This window comes from Haemaphysalis longicornis, unplaced genomic scaffold (assembly GCF_048455015.1).
Source record: "Haemaphysalis longicornis isolate Haplotype H1 unplaced genomic scaffold, Haemaphysalis longicornis Haplotype H1 scaffold_8, whole genome shotgun sequence".
Classification (NCBI taxonomy): domain Eukaryota; kingdom Metazoa; phylum Arthropoda; class Arachnida; order Ixodida; family Ixodidae; genus Haemaphysalis; species Haemaphysalis longicornis.
The window spans coordinates 33373408-33395999 of NW_027526445.1; the positions used below are offsets into that span (position 1 = coordinate 33373408).

The following is a 22592-nucleotide window of genomic DNA, read 5'->3' on the forward strand; positions in this document are numbered from 1 at the left end:
TCGCGTTTGGGAGGTTGAGCAATTAGTGACGCTTGATTGCTTTGTTTCCTGGTTACGGACGCTCCGAGAAAGCAGCCAAGTCTGCCTTGTTTCGTTCTAGACGGGGCGGGTGGGTAATGGGCCATTTGGATGCCAAAGAAACAGCCGTAAAGACAACTCCAGCAGGCTATTGTTACTTACTTCAGTATTCTTGGCCTTTCCATGACAGCTAGAAACAAGCTCTGGCCATTTGTGGCTTAGCAAGAAGAGTGGGCAGACTGCCAGGGAAAATGACAGTTGATGGGTTGCGAGTTCGTTGACTGGGGCTTTTAAATGCTTTACACTTCCTGGTGTAAAGAGAAACCTCGGAAAACTCCCCCAGTGTTTTCCCAAAAAATATTCAACTTGTCCTTGTTATTTTTAAAGCATAGAGGATAAAGAACTGAATGAAGTTTACGGGTGGATATTTTATTTTGTTTGCTCCTTTATTTTCACTACTGCTTTGACCCCTCCTGGGCTCTTACTGAGTGGAAACGCAGTTTACGTAAAGAACACTAGAAATTTCGAGTCAGTCGTGCTGCTTGGGGATACACGGGTTTGAGTTATTCCATTCAACAGCAGTCTTGATGAGGAAGGAGTGCTTAAGACGTCAACTGCGTGCAAATGAGGCACAGTGTTTATGGCACAGGTGGGGAAATTACAGTGAAATGTTGAGGTATGTGTGAATTTTGAGTGTTTCTGTCGTGAAATTGATACAGATGTTGCAAACTTACTCGCTGCAATGTTTTCAGGTATGAAGATTTTTGTTTCGCCGTGTGTGGAGCTTTTGAACGGAGCAATGAAAAAAGTAATTAGCCCAATGTTCATTGTACTAGTGGTCAGTGAGGAAGTTGGTACAAAGAATTATGAAGTTTTTGAATTTTTGGATGAACTTGTGTACTACATTTTGGCACTAATTGGAGGACTCTGAGCGGCCTAAACTATTGCGTAGCCCTCTGTTACGAGGCACCATGTAGCCCTGGTCTGGCCTTGTTACATTAAAGCCTACGTTGAGGTTTTCATTTAGTGGGTTATCTGCAGCGAGGAAAAGGATCGAAGCACAGCATGCTGAAGTTAATTTGGCTGCTTGAAAGGCAACCGTTGATGTTCATGAAGTGTAGAAAGTACAATTAAAGCTGCTGCTCTTATGTGTGTTATGCATTGCACAGTTTGTGAAATAAAAGCACGTCGCAAAACAAAGCCTGCTTGCACGCTAGCTGACCAGATGCCCCCGGGTTTTTTCTCTTCCAGAGGGTGTACTACCTGTCCCTGGAGTACTACATGGGCCGCTCACTCACCAACACCATGGTGAACCTGGGCATCCAGAATGCCTGCGACGAGGCCCTCTACCAGGTGGGGGCAGGCCACTGACAAGGCCAAGTTCTCCTTTTGGGCTGCCAGGATATTGCAGTTCATGCACTTGGGGCTAAACAACATGCGTACATTTTCTACACTCTCTGTTTTAATGCACACTTCCTCTCTGTGGTTACACATTTTAAAATACACCAAGCTCGTACTTAGACATTGGTGAGAGGAGCCCAATGCAAAATGGAGGCATTTCCAAGGTCTTTCTCTGGTAGCTGTTCAAGAACTCGCAGCTTAATTGTAATGCTTTAGTAGTAGTTGCTTGCAGTTTAGCGATGCCTTTGTAGTTGTACTGTCGTGGGTGTTTGTGTGGCGTGCCTGTGGTTCCCGCAATGTGTTTCTGTCTGCAAGTTGATAGCTTTGCAGAAGGCCCCTTTAAAGGCACGATTTATTCTGAGTTCCCGAATTTGCCAAACAAATCAGTGTGTGCTCCAGTTCACAGAAATCGTGAAAAGGAAAAAAAATTCACTGAACGCAAATCACTCAAGCGGCAAAAGTATTTTCAATGCCCCCCCTCCACCTCGATTCACATCAATGTTTGGTGCACCATTAATTCTAAGCTCACATAACTCCTGGTTTTCAGCGGTGATGTCTTCTGTGTCATTCGCTAAGTACAGTAGTTGACATCTCGACTGACCAGGCCATAACTTGTGAGCAACGAGATGTAAGGCATGCGAATTAAGTATTTGTCCACAACACAAAGATTGGGGAGCTTAGAGCTTTTCCAGGATTATTTGGTTGATGATGGTGCTTCACCAACTCGGAATTTATTGAGTAAATCTGGAATGTGTACGTATCAGGTTCTTGCTTCTATCTCGCTCTCATTTTACGTGTCGGATTTTTATCAGTTGCACAGAGGCGATGTGCTGCTGAGCCCAATGATGCAGGTTCAGTCCCAGCTGCGGCAGCTGTTTTTCTGACAGACGAGAAACAAAAACACCCATGCGTTAAGATTTCATCGCACGTTCAGAATTCCCAGGCGGTCGCAATTGTTTCGTAGCTCTCCACTACGGTGCACCTCATATAGCCCAGACGTAGCTTTGGCACATGAAACATTTTTTTTAGATTCTCATCAGTTGCAAGTGCGGCTGCTGTGCATTCCAGGAAATCTGTGTTCCGAATGTTGCTCCATTGTTAGCAAATACACTAGCTCTTGTTCAAGTTCAGGTTTATTTCACTTTTGTTGGGGGGATAACATAACCATGTACAGAAGCAAAAGAGGTCCCAAAGTTGAGAACTGTCGGGGGCACCTTATTAAAGAGTTCTTGAAAAGCAAAAATTTCACAGCTTGTATGGCAGCGCGAAAAAATGGTTCGAAAGGGCAATGCTTGCCTTTACATTTGGGCATCCCCAGTTCAACTTGTAGCTCACACCTTCACCTACTGATGAAGGCCAACTTGAGCCTTTCCTGATTTGTCGTGTTAATTACAAAAGAGGCTTCACAAGTTTTCATATGCTGGCTACGTGAGTAGTGCTATGTGAACCTTATCAAAGAGTATGATTAGTTGTCTCGTAAGTATACAACACCATCGGCTTAAGAAAAATCAGAAAGAAAAAAAAGGTGGACAGGGGGCAAGGAAAGGAAGCATCAGCTAGAATTATTTCTGGTTGGAGGAAATTCGCTATTGATTGGTTCTGATTGCAATTTTTTTGTTACTTGTTCCATCAAGCATTGCCGCATCTGCCTCTGTAGGCATGTGCTGCTCTGTGTAGCATGTATGCTTGGAGATACCAAATTTGGCATGCATCATCAGTGCAGCAGCCTGAGCATTGACAGTCGATGCTGCTGAACACTGCAGGCTGCGCTGCCTTCACCTCTTGAAGGGTCCCCTTGTTTTGCAATTCAGGAAGCGGAATGGTTCAGTGGGTGGCCTTGCCTTACGCGGGCACTGTTTGTACACTTGACACCTTCAAGGCTGCCCCCCTGCCCAGTGGAGATAAGGGCACTGAAAGCGGAGCTCCTCTTCAGAGGTGCTGATAAGCAGCATCTCGCCTTCTGGGCGCCCTTCTTTTCGTCCATAAACACGCTGCTCTCTTCTTTTTTTGCACCCTCCCAACCACGAGGCGCGCACGTTAAGCGCTGGGCTCTTCACAGGGTCGATAACATTCACTGGCGCCCGATAAGGAAGAAAGCGGGCCGAGGCGACAATCTCGGTCACGACGTTGTGCATCGAGAGCGGCTAGCTGTCAGCGTAACCTGGGGGGGGGGGGACACACGAATGCAGAATCGGCAAAACAGCTTCACTGAGATAAGTTGCACAAGCTTGAGAATGAATGTGCTGGCTGGTCAGTTGAGGGAATCTGGGGGCTATAGGGTCTGTCTGGAAGAAAAGTTGAGACTGCAGTTTTACTACGCACACCTCATAGGAAACTTTTACAGTCCACGGAGAATTTCATGCCCTGAAAGCTGCTAGTCGTGCATGTTTTAGGAGTAGTGAATAGCAGCTATTTCTTTTGTCCTTTTTTTGAATGCTAGGTCACCTGACAGTGTCACATCCTCAGACATGTAGCAAAGCTTGGAATAGATGGACCATGGGCGGAAGGAGCTGGCAATAACTTGAGGAGTTGTTTGTTTTTCTTGTGCTGTATTATTTGACCCCAGAACTCGTAGCTCTGAAGCATTGCTGTTCATAACCAGCCACTAACAATGACTCGCGCTATGCTGTGTAGTGCACAACATGGCAAGGCTTGAATCACAATTGCAACGGAAAGATCGAAGTGGCCATGGACATAGCAATTAGTGTACATTTTGAAATGCCGCACCCTGTATTACACACGCACGCAGACACTACAGCCAACGCGTTCTAGGTTAGCAGCAGTGCACGACAAAACGAAAATTTGCAACACAACACAAACAGTAGGGTGACCCGGAATATACAAATTATCATATCTGAGTGCAAATCAAATATTTTTGAATAAGAATATGTTTGCTTTAGTGCATAGCTTTTAGTGTATGTGCATGAGAATGTTTTGCTGGAGCCAGGCGTGCACCATTCTGGAAAGAGCGTATCTATGACAGTTATATTGTGGGCAGTGGAAGTTGCAACTATAAATTGTGTGGAATGTTGCCAGTACATCATGACTGGCCATTGCACACTTTGAGTTCTTGGTGGCATGCAGACTTTCTATGTAAGGCTTGTCACAAATGTATGACAACTGCCAGTGCAGGGTTGAAGGCACATTGTTTTATAAAGTGAACATATCTACAGAGTATGGAGGGTGTGAGTATTGGCAGCTGTGCCAAACATGTCATGCCAGGCTGAGCTGAGTGCACGTGTGTATGTGAATCACAGGTGAAGCAACATCCACTCGTGTGACCGCTTTCATGATCTCATGTTTGGACCCAACGGAATTTAAGAAAACCACGGAGAACCCAGTGTAACTGTTGTTATGGCGAATTTACCACAATTTCTGCATGTTGTACTCCTGTAGAGCAGAAATGTAGCTCTAGGTTGATGTCCCATAGTGATTTTTCTCTCTTGCCAGTGACTTCTTTGCCATCTGTGAGGACACACGTTTCTGCGGGGCGGTGGGAAACCTTTGTGTGCTTGTAGTGCAAAAAGAACGTGGTCATGAAGCCACTTTTCGAAGTTTTTGCATTCTCTGGGCAGGGTGATGAAAACAAAAGTGCAGTCAGTTTGGGGGCAGGTTTTGCACAGGTCCTTGAAAACCTTGAAAACCCTTGAATTTAGAAGTGTCAATTTCAAGGCCTGGAAAGTCCTGGAATTTTTAAAGGGTCCTTGGAAACCCTTGATTTTTCTGGAGATAACCAATGGCCCTGCCTTTTCACAAGAATTTAAAGTGTTTGTCGTGGATTTTAGGTGCTAACAAATGTAAAGAAACATTGTAACAATGAAGATTAAGTGTATTGCGTGAAATGACAAGTTTGGTGAAATTTTTTATTACCAGGCAACTTTGGGAGCAGGCACTTGTCAATGTAATCCATGTCACTATACAATCCAGTGAAAGCCAGCTTCTGTTCCCTATCTTGCATCTTCCATTTAGTCTGTGGACGCTCGCTCCTTGCATGTTTGCTGTGCCTCATACGCTCCATCTGCATTTGCCTTTACGTGCAAATCGTGGACGTGCACATTGTTCATCCTGCCTTGCAGCAACACTTGCGGATTTAATTTCAACTGATACTCTTGCTGACAAAGCAGGACATGCAGGTAACATTAATGAACTTTTGAAATCAAACAGCCTGAGCAAAACACCAAGAAAAAAGAAAAACCTTTAACCAACCATGAAATAAAAAATAGAGCTGGGGGAGCATTCACGAACCCGTTAGCGCCTATCTAAATGTGCACTAATGTGCTTAGGTATTGTGCAATAAAAAACGTTTGCATTGTGTTGAAAAAGTTATAAAATAATCCCTGATAAAACATTAGACAGGGACCTTGAAAATTTGTTTTCTGGTCCTTGAAAGTCCTTGAAAACCCTTGAATTTTTGCTTTTGAAGCCTGTACGAACCCTCGGGGGTCTTTAGGTAGTGTTTTGGCCGAGCGTGTTTGTCTGTGCCAATCGAGCCTCTTTGCTGAGGCCGCCTTGTTGTTGTGGGTTTCACCAGATGGGCCTGGACATAGAGGAGCTGGAGGAGATCGAGGAGGACGCCGGCCTGGGCAATGGGGGCCTGGGCCGGCTGGCGGCCTGCTTCCTGGACTCCATGGCCACCCTGGGCCTGGCAGCCTACGGCTACGGCATCCGGTACGAGTACGGCATCTTCACCCAGAAGATCACCAACGGGGAGCAGGTAGGCCGGGGTGGGGGGGGGGCAGAGGCGCTTCTGTTCCTTTCGGAAGTGCAGGGCACTGAGAGGGTGTTGTCGTGTTGTGATGTTCTTGTTCCGGGTGTTTGTTCTTTCGGCCCGCTGCAAAAACCAGCCTGGCTGGTCTTAAGTTCTGCGTGCAAAAATCGTAGGGAGACGTTGCATTCGTGACTTGACCTTTTAATACTTGAAGCGTCTTTAAATGTTATTCACAGCAGGTACACCTAGGGTGCCGGGAGGGCAGCAGTGTAGAGGTGCCAGCACGGCAAAGTATCACAGTGCGTGCAATTGTTGGAACTACTTCTACTTCACGCGTAGCAGACGCTCATCCTAGGATATTTTCGGAGTGTTTCAGAGTTGGAAAGCAGAAAATGGATGCTTGTTTCAATGAACGCGGACGCATAGGATTGTGCCGTATGTTAAAAATGAGATATGGCCTGCTAAAGTAGCACAAGCAAAGCTTGTCCTTTGCCACAAAGTAGGTGCTGGACACTGTGAGCACATGCAACCACCGTCCTTTAGTACCTGTGATGGGTTTACCTACAAGGCATCTTCTCCAAGCAGCTGGAGAGCTAAAGAGAGGGGCTTTTAGAGCCCTGTTATTTTGTTGGCTTTGAGCTAACATTACTTTCCTGCTGTTTCTCCTCTTTTCATGCTCTAATGACCACGTCATGCACGAGAGAACTAGTGAACAGGCCCTAGATAAGGCAGCATAGCCTCACCCCTCAATTTTTCCTCTTCTAACACCTGTTGTGTTCCTTTCTTAATGCCCAAGACATCAGGAGCAACACTCAAATCTTCACGACGACCATGTAAAGCTTATTTTACATACACGAAAGCACTGAAGCTGCTGCACTGGGAAAGCTGACTGGCTGGCTGCATGATACACTTTTACCAATTTCAATGGCCTCCATGGTTCATAGGTATTTACAAGAAATGCCCTTAGTGCGGTGCCCATTTTAAAAATACCGTATAATGCGGAATATAGGTCGAGGCGGAATATAGGTCGACCCCCTTACCTTGTAGCCGAAAAATGCAAAAAAAATAATTGGGTACCAACCATTGTTTTATTGAGACTATAACTTGTTTCGTCTCAGATTACTCATTTAATACCCCTGCTACACTAGGGTCCAAATGTCATTTGAACCAAATGTCATTTGACTCAAATGGGTTGCTTCGAATGCCATTCAGAATCCGCCGTGCTACACTACAATTTCGATGGCATTTGAAAGCTTTCACCACTGTTCGCTGTGCTGTAGTGGCGCTGTTGTTGCCCCGCTCCGTTTTCACACACTAATACAACAATCAAACTTAGGATCAGTCCGAGGCAGTAAAATGATATCAAATTAGAAGAGACACCAGTTTTGACTCTACATATGGCTGTCTTGCGTTTTTTTTTTTGCAACTGACCCACTGGTTTTGAGAGTATGAAAATTAAATACGTTGATTTCGTATTTTAAGTAAATAAACAGGGAACAAAGTTCCACAAACAACAATATTTTGTTTGTTTTACGTACGGGAGTATTATATTTTTGATTGCCGATCGAAGACGCTGCGTCCGAGAGTGCTGGAAATGGCATTTGAAATCTTAAATGTCTTTCTCGGTGCTCATTTGGCTCAAATGTCATTTGAGCCAAATGGCATTTGAAAACCTAGTGTAGCAGCACAACTTGGCATTTGAGTCAAATGACATTTGGTTCAAATGACATTTAGACCCCAGTGTAGCAGGGGTATAAAACTGTCTGAAGTATCGTCGGACGACTGCTTCTGGCTCGCCGTCGCCCACACAGCAGGTCGTCCTCGGTGCAGTCCAGGGAATCGCTTATGCAGCACTTCTTAAACACTCGCAAGACCATGTCATCGTGAAGCGAGCGCAAAGCATGGGACACTCGTGTGCAGACCGTAGCGACCGCCTGTCTGTGCAGGCGGTCAGCAAACATCTTGGGGTATCCATTCGTAGAGACATCGCATGACGCTAGCGGAAAAAATTTGCCCCTTTGTACAGCAGCACAGGTGCACAGAGCAGCGCCCATGAAGCGAGGTCTTCCGAGTGTTGCATACCGAGAGCTGCCCCTTCAGCTAACGCCGCTAGCAACACTTCTTTTGGTGATACCGAACTGGCGCAAGGCGGACACGTCATTGGCCTTGGAAAACCCCCAACTTTTCCTTTAAATGCTGCTGTGAACTGGCACCAAGTGCCTAAACTCATTTTGAGCAAGAAGAAAATAGCATGCACACATTCGCCGACAGCGAGAGAAGCAACAAAACAAAGATGGCGTCGCGTCCGATTGATGGTGGTGGCGATGGTGCCTTTGGAGTTTGGATGGGCTCGATGGGCTGCCCGGTCGCCAGATGACAACTGCCAAATGACTGCAATATAGGTCGAGGGGTGACTTTTAGGCAAATTTTTCTGTAAAAAATCTCGACCTATATTCCGCATTATACGGTAATTTCTGCATGCGGGGACATTTGCAGCAGTCGGGGAGCGTTGCTAAAAATAAAATCCGCGCATGTACATGCTGGGACAGGGATCTCCCCTGTGGGCCTCGGAGAGCGACTAAGCTGCAGTCATACTGCCACACATTGTTGGTTTGATGTCATGTTATGGAGTGGACGCTTTGGCTTGCTGGTGAATCGTATTCGACTAGAATGCACAGATTCGCACAAAAGTAAGGGCAAGAGTGACAAAAGATTGCGCGTGCATCACCAGCGCCTGTCCAGTTCCCTCTGCTGTCTCTTGTACTAGTCTTTTGCACTGTGCGTTCTAGGCGCGTTGTAAGTCGCCTCTTTTACTCCCAAGGTGCGTGTGCCTATAACTTTGGCCGCCTTCGCCCCGTCCTGTTGCGCAGACGGAGGTGCCGGACGACTGGCTCCGGTTCGGCAACCCGTGGGAGAAGGCCCGTCCCGAGTACATGATCCCTGTCAACTTCTATGGCCGCGTCGAGCAGTCGGACAAGGGCTTCAAGTGGGTCGACACGCAGGTGGGTTTCTGCAGGGCTGGGGGCCCTAGCGCTTTCACAATGTCAGCTCTCGGTGTGTGGCTGCATTCGTTGCTTAGTTTCCCTTGACCAGTGGGTTTCATTTAGTGATGTTGTCACCTAACAGTGAGTAACAACACCCCCGCGCCGTTGTTGCTGACTTTTTTTTCTGTACTTGATCTATACCGGCAGCTTTTTTTCCCCGGCTGTGTGAAAATGTGACTGTACCACGCTGTGTATATCGTGTTCTGTGTACCTGATAAATTTGCACAGTTTGATATGCCCAGATCAGGACCGTTCGAATTGTGCAGGTTTGTCAGCTGTGCGATGTGAGGTAAATTTGTTTTGTGGTACTTTCAACATTCGTAACTCTTTTCGAAAGAAAAAAGGAGACACATGGGATTGCACGAGTGATCTGTTGCCGACACTTTTTTTTTTGTGTGTGAAAACTTTACTAATTTATGGCGAACCGCTTTTTCTGGTTCCCGCTTTTCAAGCGTGCACTTTAATGGACGTAACTTTTTCTTTAAAACACCAATAGATGGATGATGATATTCTTGTTGCGCTCCTTGACTTGTATACAGTTCACTGGTACCGTGTTCAGCTGCATATCTTCAGCAGTTTCATTACAATAGCTGTCAGAAAATTAAATGTAAAAACTGGATAATTTTAAAAACAGTCATTTTACATAAAACTATATTTATCTACAATTTGAACTAGAAACTACACATCCTGCAATTTTCATCATTATAACTATAATCATTTTTTTACAGACCAACTTCACCTATGTATGGCGTGCTACACAATGAACCCCTTAAAAGTCAGCTTCACTACAAAGCGTAAATGCATTACTGGTATGACATATCAGCGGTTTTAAATGAAAACGTGAATGCCCCAGGGGCCTTTGTTATATCGTTTTCTTATGCAGGTGAAATGTGACACATTAAAAGTTAGACGGGTAGATGAGCTTCCTTATTGTGTCCACCTGGAAATGCTAACACATTTAAAATTGAAGCAAGATGACTTGGTCTGCTGCAGTTGACAGCATATCTGAGTGCTCATGTACTCTAGATAAAGAAAAAATTAAAAATGAAAGACTAAGACAGTGAGACAAAAATATTCGGTGTACATTTCCATGATAAATGTAGGTTCCTCTACGTCCTGTGAATACAGGGAGCATATTTGACCACTTCCTCCAGTCATTGAAAAGGTGTGCTTGAGGGAGGAGAAAGTTTTCCCACAGATGTTTTTTAAAATGTTTGCTTATTGTCTGACTGGTACTCCACACGTGTGGCTGCCATAAGCAACATTGGTGAACCAACTGTGCAGGCTTGCCGCCTTATCGTTTTTTTTGTGAGGTGCTAGTGCTTACTGCCTGTTTCATGTCATGTGAAAACCAAGAGTGCATGCAAGTCTGAGAAGGGGTATGACTGAGGCAGTCTGAAGGCATGAGCCATGGTGCTTCCCGATGCGACAGTGTGCAATCAGTGTCTTTCTTTCTTTCTTCTTCCAGGTGGTGTTTGCTATGCCCTACGACAGCCCGATTCCCGGATTCCGGAACAACGTTGTCAACACCATGCGCCTCTGGTCCTGCAAGTCTCCCATCAACTTCAACCTTCGCTTCTGTGAGGCTCTTCGTTTTCTTCCCCCTTTCCTTCTTTTTCCTTGTCTTTCCCCAAACTTGCCGGCAGGCTGTGCTTCCCTCCAAAAGGGTGGAAATAGAGGTGCCCGCTGTTTTGCTAACTTCCATGCAAAAGAAGTTCCAGCCGCTTACAGCCTTGCAGCCTCGCAGTGCAGATGAGCGACCTTGTGCGAACCTGTGTGTCATCGTGTGCCCTGTCCTGTTGTTTCAGTCAACACGGGAGACTACATTCAGGCCGTGATGGACAGAAACCTGGCCGAGAACATCTCCAGAGTACTCTACCCCAACGACAACGTAAGGCCCATCACCCGCTGTGCATTGCTAGGCTGCACGCACAATACCCGAGTAACAGTGCTTGCAAGCAGACTCCGTTATTAGTCCCATTTGCTTGGTATTTCACCGTTAGCAAAAGTATTGGTACCACGAGCATTTTTGCAGCTGTCACTGGAGCTGGCCTTGTCTGAGGCGGGTAATTATTTGGTCGCTTGTACTCCTTATATATTTTACACCTTGCGTGTGTGCTTCATGCACTGCCGCAATATGGTGCTGTGAAGTTTGGTGGTAATCTTCAGAATTGCAATGCATGTATGTGGGTGAGTAGCATGACAGCCGTGGAGGCATTTATCGTGCCAGACTAATGAAGCAGTATTTATCCAAAGAACTCGCAAACCCTTTGTTCTAAATGATAGCCTGAACGTACGTTGGAAAAGCATATCAGTGGCCCCCTTTACATTGCCAAGGTGCTTGTGAAGTACTGTGCGCCTAATTGTGAATGTAGTATTGCCCAAATGTGGCAGAGCTGTCGGAAATTGAGAATATTTTGTTGCGCCTACTTTTTTCTTTGTAACATGTTAGATTGATAAAGTAACCAAATTAAGACCAGAATTTTTTTTTGCAATGACGGTTGATTTCTGGTAACCGAATTAAAAACATGGCAAGTAACAAAAAGCGATTCTGATGTAGGGCAGGAACACTTGGACGTGATGCACCATATCGCACATTTGCCAGCCAGAAACAACCAGTACTCTGCATTTGTTGGCAGTCAAAATTTCCTAATTGCAGCGAAAGAAGAAATGCTCCAACGCTCAAGATTTTTGGGGTAGGCTCCCGGTGGGTTCAGCTAATCTGAAGTGCCCCTGATAGCACCTGATAGCCGTGGCTCATTTTAAGTAAGTACTGGTACCAGTACCCAGTTTGTATAATACGCCAAGAAGGATGCCTACCACTTGCTGCTGCACCGTGCTTTGTAGTACTTGCACTTATCACAGTGGAAGCTTTTGCAGGGTCGCCTTCTCTGCAGGCAAGAGAGACGCGCCTGACGCCCTCCTTGTTCACGTGCAGGTGTTTGAAGGCAAGGAGTTGAGGCTGAAGCAGGAGTACTTCATGGTGGCGGCCACGCTGCAGGACATAGTCCGCCGCTACAAGTCGTCCAAGTTTGGCCAGACGGCCCCCGTGCGCACCCAGATGGACCAGATCCCCGACAAGGTGGCCATCCAGCTCAACGACACCCACCCGGCGCTCGCCATCCCCGAGCTCATACGCATCCTCGTCGACATCGAGGGCCTCGACTTCACCAAGGTGCTGTCCTTTCGCCCTTCCTTTTCTTTTCCTCGGGGGCTGCTTGAGGCTGCGGTGGCGCCGGGAAGTGGACTCGTAGCTTGAGTCAGCCTCGCGGAAGGGTGCCTCTGTGGGCTAACTGGCTGTGCAGTTCATTTCATATATTTTTTTTTTCTCAGACACTACCTAAGAGGGCACCGAGGCTAAAGGCAAGAAATGCCTGACGGTGCCTCGGTGCCTTTACACCATTCAATACATACATTCAGAACATAATGAACCGTTCAGCTTTGCGGTTGTTTACATAAAAAGTAACCCCATAAAAAATAATGCAATAATAGGCAAATGCAATTCATATACAGTACAGATTCTACATGAACTGAGAAATCATGAACTCAGAATTCTGAACATGAACTCAGAACTCAGAAATCAATAAAGAAACATGTATTCAGAAGCAGCATTTTCATGATTAGAGAACATAGCCCACTCATCAAATTGAGACATATAACATAAGTGTAGAAAGTGGCAGATATTGTAATTACTGCATAGTAGTTAGTTGGAGCGTGTGATCAGATTATCCAGGAGAGGCCTGAATTGATGAGAAATGTTCTGGATTTCATTTAAAAGCAGGGGAAGGATTGGTCAAAATTTAAGTTCCCATTTAAGGTATTTAGCAGTTTATTGGTTTGATACGGTATAGTTTGTCGCCCGTAGTTTGTTCGTATTGAGGGTAGCTTTCTTTTTTGATGACGAATTGCGTATGTACTTACATTTCCAGTTGGCATTTTGGGAGTTTTATTATTGTGTATCCATTGCATGAGTTTAAAAAAATAGACTTGGTCTGCTTTCAATAAAAGGTGTTTCTTAAAAAGTGGTCCCGTTCTTAGATTACGTCTGTCCCCTTTGTAATTCTCAAGTATACGCAGCATTTTCTTTTGCAGGATAACAAGGTTGTTATAATAATTATAAGCTGTAGTAGTGCCCCAAACCAACATTCCATAACTTAATTTGGAATAAAAAAGGGAGTAATATAGTATCCGTGTAAGCCAGGTAGGTACCAGGTTCTGTATTTTATAAATACACCCAATTACACGGGATAAATCCGATTTAAGCTTGTTAACGTGAACAGTCCATGATAGGTCTGAAGAAAACCACACGCCTAAAAATTTTAACTGCGTAACCTGTGTAAGTGAAACACCTTCATATTTTACATCAATGTCCGTGCAGTCTCGTTTATTTACTGGTTGAAAAAATAACATACATAGTTGGTTTTGGTTGTATTAAGGCTCAAGTGATTTTGCTGGAGCCAATACGATAATTTCAGAAGATATTCGTTAGCTGTTTTTTCCAAGCAATCTTTTGTTTGTCCCGAGAAAAAAACGTTTGTGTCGTCAGCATACATCATTACATTAGAACAACCTGTTATTGTCGCAACATCATTAATATAAATGAGAAATAACAGTGGTCCCAAAATGGAGCCCTGCGGAACGCCGTATTGTATTGTCATTTTGGAGGAGGTTTGATTGCCTATCTGAACATACTGGTATCGGTTTGTGATGTAATTTCTAAGTAAGGTTATAGCTATTCCTCGTACTCCTATTGCCTGAAGTTTTCTTAATAGAATGTCTTGCAGGGTCTGTGTATGCTCCCCTGTACTGCCCACGTACTGCCCTGTCTCATGCCCTGTCCCTCGTGACGGCAGGCCCTGGAGCTGACGACCAAGGTGTGCGCGTACACCAACCACACGGTGCTGCCAGAGGCCCTGGAACGCTGGCCCTGCTCCATGCTGCACAACATCCTGCCTCGGCACCTGCAGATCATCTTCGAGATCAATGCGCGCTTCCTGGCCGTAAGTACACAGTGCTGCTCCAAGTTGGATTCGACTTCTTTGCTGAGCCAGCTTGCTGTTGACATGCTGCTCCATGGAGAAGTGGCTCCACTAAGAATGGTGGCTGCACTTAGTTGGCCATTTAATTAAGAAGGCAGAGAATTTTTGCTACTGGGAACCCTGGCCTGAATGATGGATGAGAACACATCTGATTGAGGATTGACCATTTGCAGGCGTGTGTTCTCCCATTATTTGAGCGCGAGCAGGAGAGGGGTTTGAGTTTGGAACAGAGCTTTGGAGTGGCTGGACTTTTTTGTTTCAACACGCTGTAGATAGCTGCAGGCCATTTACGCAGGGGTGGGCAAGGGAAGAAGCTTGATAAAAAAAAAAAATTCTGTGCTGCATAAAGCTGATAAACCATACAAATTCTTGTCCTCAAAAAAAGAAAAAAAAAATCTAGATCTCTTTCACTCTTTGAAGATAGAAGACAGTGAGGCTGTAGCCACTATTTGGTTTCGAGTGCCCAATGCATCTCCGCGTACTTCTCCTTCAAACTGGAGACTGACACTCCTTCACTTTCTGCTCTGCACAATAGAAGTTTTCATCATCATCATCCTCCGAGTGAACTACACAAGTCCTGTGCCTGCTTGCTTCGCTGCCACGTGAATGCTTCTCTTTTCTCCCCCACCCATTTATCACGCATTTCCCCTCCTTGCATGATAAACACAGTGAACGTTTGCTTCAGTGAATTTTCTCGCGTTCCACTGCTCACTGGAACCTTTGGTCACCGTTGGGCTTCCCACTGACCTCCCTCCCTCCCGCGTTCTGCCCTGCTTGCAGGAGGTGTCCAAGAAGTTCCCCAACGACACGGACCGTCTGCGGCGCATGTCCCTGGTGGAGGAGGGGGGCGAGAAGAAGATCAACATGGCCCACCTGGCCATCGTGTGCTCGCACAAGATCAACGGCGTCGCCCAGATACACTCCGACATCCTCAAGAAGGACCTGTGAGTCTGCGCCCCGCTCCACTCGGTGCTGTGGGTGCCGGGAATGTCGTGTTCCCTTTTCCCACGATAGGTGTATGCGGGCCTCCTTGAGTGAGGCTCTGGAAATGGATGTTAACACGCAGGGTGGCTTGGAGCATCTCTGTGTGTGTTAAGGCTTTAATTTATTCACCATTTAAGGTCAGTTGCAGAGGAGTTGCAAGCTTTCTTACACTCCAAACTTGCAATGCATCAAGAATGATCATACAAAGTCACTCGCCACCTTGCCAATATGGCTAGGGCATTTTGCTGACCATCGACAGCCCGATGGCAGCATTAGGATTAATACGTAGCTTCCTTAGTTATAGCTGTGCGATTTTCATTTGCGTCAGTTTGCAGGCTTCTGGAGGTTTGAAACCCCTGCTCAGGCTTCGAAATTGTCGGTGCTACAATGCTTAATTGTGCGATCTTGAGAAAAACAAGGCAACTTTTCAGAGCACTATTGATTATGGTTACGCAGTTTGCTATCCGTAATTGCAGAGTTTGGCGGGTCTTGGCAATTGTGCTTCGCCATATACTAGTACCCCGTCCTTCCTTTTTTGGCCTGTCTTAATTAGTTTGATAATCTCCTCTGCTTCTATTGATCTGCCCTGTCGGTGTAGCTGCATGTCTGGTAAGAGGCCGAAGTATTTCTCCTGCGTCATATGTACCATATTTCCACGATTTTAACACGCCGCTGACTGTAACATGCAATTAATGCTTATGAAAATCTGAAAAAAAAAAAAATGATGCGAAAATAATTAAAAAATGCATAGTTAAAACAGCTGGCTAAGGTATGCCTACTGAGGAATGGGTACGCCGAAATTTACTCGCATGATGTTGACGGATTGTCTTGGATTGGATTGAGCTGGATTTTGGGATGAGTTAGTGTCTGTGGGGATGCTGCTGGACGCTTTGAAGCCAGTTTGTTTTGTGCCCGATCGCAACGCACACACAAATTTGAAGGCTACTTTTAGTGAAGAAAGGTACTCGTTAGAATCGTGCGAATGCAGCAGTTCTCGAACAGGTAAGTGCAAACAAGGTTGGTAGGTTCAATTTCTAGTCAACAATGATTAGTTTTGGAGAAATTGAAAAGGATTGGGTGTTGATTGGAGCGGTGAATAGCCTGAGTCGTGCGAGGACTTTTCTCAGTGGCCTGCTTGAGAGCAGCTTGCATTGAGAAGTGCACTGTTCTGTGTGTTGCCACGTGGTGGGGTGCATTGTGCCTGTTCCCCACTGCCTCTGGTGCAGGTTCAAGGACTTCTACGAGATGTACCCCGACCGGTTCCTCAACAAGACCAACGGCATCACCCCCCGGCGGTGGCTGCTCCTCTGCAACCCCAGCCTGGCCGACCTCATTGCCGACGTGAGTGGGGCTGCTCTCTGCGCCGCTTTTTCTTTCTTTTGAGCTCCGAAACATAAAAAACAAGCTCGAACCAATGTGTCTGAACATATCGTCAAAGCTTGTTCTGTGGCTTCTTTAGGGGGCAACAAGATGTAAGCAGCTGCACTTCTTGAAGTGCTGGTATAGTGCAGAGTTACATTGTGAATTGATGTGACGTCACCCCTAGTCGTGTAATTTGGGCACACTTTGTGTTCCTATTCCTAGCAGGGGGGGGGGGAGCAGAGGTTGGTAGACCATGGGGAGAGGGGGGGGGGACACTAATCTTAAAACAACTTCTTCTAATCTTCAAGTAAACTTCGCGAAACTTGTCATGTCAGTCTTGGTGCTTTTTTCCCACCGATTTCAAATGTGCCATTATTTTTTCAGTAGGCCAATTAGTTCCCGAGATAATTACAGATAATTAACCATTTTTGGAGGAACAATAGACAAAACAGTGTTGGTCATAAAACTGTAATCTTTACATTTTCCATCACTATGAACCCTGGTGAGTGCAATAAGACAATCAGTTTTTTGATGCATCGCTTGGAACTAATTTCACAGCTCATTGAACTTCAGGGTTTAAAATGGGCACTCAAAATGGTTCCTTGCCACTGGTACCCGCCGCGGTGGCTTAGTGGCTAAGGCGTTGCGCTGCTGAGCACAAGGTCGCGGGTTTGATTCCCGGCCGCGGCGGCCGCTTTTGTGATGGAGGCGAAAAGCAAAAATACCCGTGTGTTCGAGATTTCGGCGCACGTTAAACATCCTCAGGTGGTCAAAATTAATCCGGAGCCCTCCACTACGGCGCGCCTCATCGCCTGCGTTGCGTCGGCGCGTTAAACCCAACAATCAATCGATCAGTCAATCCTTGCCACTGGTGCCACCAGAGTTTTAATGAGCTGTAAAATTAGTTCCAAGCGATGCATCAAAAGACTGATTCAATTGTTGCACTCACCAGGGTTCGCAGTATTAGAAAATATAAAGATTACAGGTTTATGACCAATATGTTTTGTCTGTTGTTCCTCCAAAAATGGTTAATTATCTCTAATTATCTTGGGAACTAATTGACCAGCTGAAGAAATAATGGCATATTTGAAATCAGTGGGGGAAAAGCAGCAAGACTGCCAAGTTTCACAGAGTTTACTTGAAAATTAAAAGAAGTTGCTCTAAGACCAGTGTGCCCCCTTAATGGGGTTAGTGGGTCGCGGGTTCGATTCCCGGCTGCGGCGGTCGCTTTTCTGATGGAGGCGACAAGCGAAAACGCCCGTGTGTTCGAGATTTCGGCGCACGTTAAAGATCCCCAGGTGGTCAAAATTAATCCGGAGCCCTCCACTACGGCGCGCCTCATCGCCTGCATTGCGTCGGCGCTTTAAACGTTACAATCAATCAATTAATGGGGTTAGTGTCTGCGTATTTAGGATGCAGGCATTTTCAGTCGATGGGGTGGTCACAAACTTCAGGGTGTAACACCTTTGTCACTGCTTGTGTGGAAATATTGGTTATAAATAATTTTGTTTCGGTCCCATTGCCTCCATTTTAGTGAGGATATGCTGCATATAGTCCTCAATTTATTCATGCACCCAAGTTGTTGCACATTCCATTCGTGTTTCATCGGTGTTAATCTGCACTGTATTGAGGGAAAGCTAGAAGAGCTTTGGCCACACAGTGCAGCCAGTAAAAGTGTGTGCATCGTGCGACAAAGCAAGCTATTATTCACTTGCTAGGGGTGGAACTTTAGAATAGTCAAGGGAATATAATCAATTCGGTTCAATTTCGGCTCTGAATTGATTATAGAGAACCTTGATCATTCCTGAAGTATTTTTAAGTTTGAAAATGCAAACCGTCAGTTGTTCCAGTGAACTTGGAGAGGCAAAATAATGTCTCACTGAAGTCAAGAAATGTGCTACTAGAAGGGGAAAAAAAGGATTTTTTTTTTTTTTTTTGACAAGAGGGGAAAAGCAAGCCTTTGTTTTTCAGTGCCCTTGTTAGCATTCCCATGTGATGGCATCTGACCTTGCCTTGTGCATCTCTTTCAAACATCTTGCCCTGTTTATAACCCTCCCGTCCCCTTTCCGCCGCTCATGTGCAGAAAATCGGGGAGGACTGGATCGTGCACCTGGACCAGCTGACGAAGCTGAGGTCCCTGGTGAACGACAAGACCTTTCTGCGAGACCTGCAGAAGGTCAAGCAGGTAAGGACGGGGGGCATCACACGAGGCCTGGTAGATGGAGCGCTTGTGAGACGGCGGGCAAATGCTTCCTGGGTGAAAATGAACCAGGCGTGCTTTTAACAGTCAGTTGGAGAGCCACATAGCAAGGATAAAACACTCGTGAAGCACTCTGAGAACGAGGAGATGGCCTGGCTGTCAACTCGTGGCCCATTTGTTGCCCACTGGCAAAGGTGGCTAGCAGCTCGGGCTGACTGCAGTGCATGTGAATTGCCGCTGCATAGCTTATTGCTCCTGTGTGCGTGCAACAGCAGCATAGTTGGAATTTCCGCCGTCACCACTTGCCTTAGTGCATGCAAAGGAATGCTACCGCCAGCACAATATACACAGCAAGCAGAATTCGCAACAGGGCTACTGCTGGGGTTGGCATAAACTGCAGGGCAGTGTTGACTTTTTCTGCAGTCACTGTTTAACTATTTCACCTCACAGCAGGGTGTCGGAACAAAATGTTTTTCATTCTGGTTTCTGTTTCGTTGCATAAATAAAAGTTCCATTCAGGTTCACCTCGAGAGCGGAAAAAAATAATGGTTCGTAACTGTTCATGGCAGCCCACAAGAAAATGAGAATTGTTTCCGCTGCGCTCTGGCAGCACTTGCGTACAAGCACAGCATGTCTTGTAGCTACTTTCTTTGAGTGTGCGGCAGCAAGTGCCATTTTCGCTGCAATCTGTGTATGCTGCTGTTCTCACGCCAAACATTGCGTTATGTGTTTCTGAATTTTTTGTTTATTCATCAATGGCACCCCCTTACAACAGTGCCCTATGAGGATGAAGGAATGTCAATAAATGTGTGAATGAAGGAATAAAACAACTAAATAGTTAAATAAATTAATAAATCAACACGGCCGCACATCTGCTTCACAGCCAGCTGCGGGCGACGACTAGGAGAGCTAAGCACTGACCATCGAGGTAGACATATAGTGTTCTAGAGCGTCATAGAACACTGTAACAAACGGAGAGAGTAGGGAAGCAGGCAGCAAGGCTACTGAAGAAAAGATGGTTCTGGCGTAACAAAAGACAATTTTATATGCCAGGGAACCGGCGGCAATCTCCCAGTTCACTGTATGGAAGTTGAAATCAATGCTGGAATACCTGAACTTCCTGCTTGAACCGAAAGCCGAAACGTAATTTTTTTGTTGCAGCTCCTGAATGAAATAACATTTCGGTTACATTTTCATTCCGGCCAAAAATATATTTTCCTTCTTCTTCCCCCCCCCCCCCCCCCCCCCTTTCCCCTAATTTCGGTTTTTGTTTTGTTCTGACACCCTGCCTCGCAGTGATCTGATTACCGAAAGCAGATTAGTACTTCAATGTGATACTTTGAGCACCCCCAAATCGCTCAGAGGTGGGCACTTGGAAAGAAGTTAACGGAAAATGCTCAGAGTGCTTGATTTTGTCCACACAAATATGGAGCAGCTCCTTTTTTGGAGAACTTAGGTGTGAGGAAGTGGAGATACTGGCAGCTTCAAAAGTTGGTTAGAAAAGGGTTTCATGAATATACCGTATTTACACGATTTTAAGTCGACTCGAATGTAGGTCGACCCCCCCAAAATTGCATCTCAGCAAAAAAAAAGAAAGAAAAGCGAGCGTATGAAGCCGCTCGTTTGAACGCTGCTGTGAACGAGCGCTGAGAGAGTTCTTCGGGCCCAGGCATCACCCCCTGAAAATGTTTTCAAAAGATTTACCGGGGGTGACGGGCCAGGGCACTCATGACAGACGGGACGATTCAGCACAACACAGAAGGGACAGAAGCATGCGGCAACACGGCCACCTAGAAAATCGTATCACAAGGAGAAGCTCTTCCGTCAACTACCAATACCCCTTATACGGCGGCTCTTGCGTCAATGATCGATGCTCCCACAAGAGCCGTACACTCGTGGTGCGCGTAGTAGATGTTAAAAAAGAGAAGCTTTTGTATAAGCACGCGGAATAACCATGCGCTGTGGGGTGAGTGGGAAACTTTATTCCCAATCATCAGAACGTATTCACTGCGGGATGACAGCCATCGAAGCTACCTGCAGCGGCACGGCCGCGCGATATCAAAACAAACATGGCGGCTGACACTAGCGGCCGCTTGTGATTTTCTTTAATTCGTGAGTACGTTACTCGCATTCGAGAAGCCTTTGTTTGTGGCTGATAAACAAAATGAGTATTGCTGATAATTTGAATCAATGCACGGCGCTGACGTAGGCACAATCGTATCACGTTCGGTGCATTTCCGAACGCGCTGGTGGAAGGTTGGCCATTCCAGGTATGGTGGACTAAAGTCCCTTAATCGGCTTTTAGCCAAGCCGATGAAGGGGCTTTACAGTGGACAAAGCGCACAGATCGGGAACACCAACTTTCAAAGTCGGCATCAGCTTTATTGATGCTGGAATGTACTATGCAATGGTAAACACTACACCTCGACTGTAACCATAGAAACGAGGGTGTTACGCTTTCCCCAGCTCGTAGCGCCTCTGATTTCTCATTTCTCTTCCTGTTACAAGCGGCACAAAGTTTGATTTCGATTCTAAGTCCACCCCCCAACATTGGATTGCCAAACTTGAAAAAAGGGGTCGACCTACAATCGTGTAAATACGGTAATTGAGGCAGTTCTCTGGAGGGACCTTGTGGCAGCTGTCGCAGGTATGCGCATGATTTTCAGTTCTGCAGGGCTGCTTGCAAACGCACATGACAAGGCAAGCCAGGTGTCTCAAGGCAGGGAAAAAGTTGCTGTGATTGTTCCAATCTCGTTTGGCGGTGCCCATATCGTCACTCTGTTCAAGGCAACAATATCGTGTTGGCATTCATTCGAGTCTGCTGTAAGTAAGGGGTTCTTGGTCGGCGAACTTCTTTCTCTGGTGCTTCTTACAAGCCAGCTTTGTCATGAACAAAGCTTCGATTGAATAACTCCCCCCCCCATGACCTGAGAATGGTGTACTCGAGCAACAGCGTCTGCCTGTGAATAAAAGGGACATGCAACAACAGTGTGATGTTCCTGACAGACTAGACTTTTTCGGCATGTCTGGGCACTTCTTTCAGCCGTGAAAAAAGGGAGCCATTGTGGGTGTTTCGCAGCTTCAAGCCAGTGTTGCCAGTTTTGAGTCGTGCATTTCGGATGACTTCCAAAAACCAGGTGAGGGAAGTTTGCCCCTTTTGATGTGTAACCCCCTTTAAATTCACAGGAGAACAAGATGCGTCTGTGCGAGTACCTGCAGAAGACGACGGGGCTGAAGCTGAACCCGGCGTCCATGTTCGACATGCAAGTGAAGCGCATCCACGAGTACAAGCGGCAGCTGCTCAACTGCCTGCACATCATCACGCTGTACAACCGCATCAAGGCCAACCCGACGGCGCCCTTCGTGCCGCGCACCATCATGGTGGGCGGCAAGGCGGCCCCCGGCTACCACATCGCCAAGCAGATCATCAAGCTCATCATCGCCGTGGGCAACGTGGTCAACCACGACCCCGTGGTGGGCGACAAGCTCAAGGTGCTCTACCTGGAGAACTACCGCGTCAGCCTGGCCGAGAAGATCATCCCGGCCGCCGACCTCAGCGAGCAGATCTCCACCGCGGGCACCGAGGCCTCCGGCACAGGCAACATGAAGTTCATGGTACGACGCCTGGCTATCAGTGGGGGAAGGGGTCGGGTGACAGAGCGTCTATAGGGACGGGCGAATGTTCGGTGTTGTGTGTGGAACATTCGATCGAATAGCTCTCTGTTCGTTATTCGCATCGATTCGAATGCGGGTGTTCGATATTTATTTTTGAATTACTCAGCACCCCCAAACAGGCAGCCAAAAGTAAAGATTTTCGGTCAAGCCTTCAGAGATTC

General features: G+C 46.3%; 1 protein-coding gene across 1 annotated transcript in view; it reads left to right on the plus strand.

The window, feature by feature from the left end:
• LOC144148834 (glycogen phosphorylase-like) overlaps positions 1 to 22592 on the plus strand; it is a 35358-nt gene that overhangs the window by 6083 nt on the left and 6683 nt on the right. Inside the window, exons 2-12 of the mRNA XM_077680351.1 lie at positions 1270 to 1371; positions 5951 to 6133; positions 8998 to 9129; positions 10640 to 10751; positions 10980 to 11062; positions 12110 to 12346; positions 14025 to 14171; positions 14991 to 15154; positions 16421 to 16535; positions 18640 to 18741; positions 21943 to 22371. Coding sequence (XP_077536477.1) covers positions 1270 to 1371; positions 5951 to 6133; positions 8998 to 9129; positions 10640 to 10751; positions 10980 to 11062; positions 12110 to 12346; positions 14025 to 14171; positions 14991 to 15154; positions 16421 to 16535; positions 18640 to 18741; positions 21943 to 22371 — 1806 coding nt within the window. The remainder of the gene's footprint in view (positions 1 to 1269; positions 1372 to 5950; positions 6134 to 8997; positions 9130 to 10639; positions 10752 to 10979; positions 11063 to 12109; positions 12347 to 14024; positions 14172 to 14990; positions 15155 to 16420; positions 16536 to 18639; positions 18742 to 21942; positions 22372 to 22592) is intronic.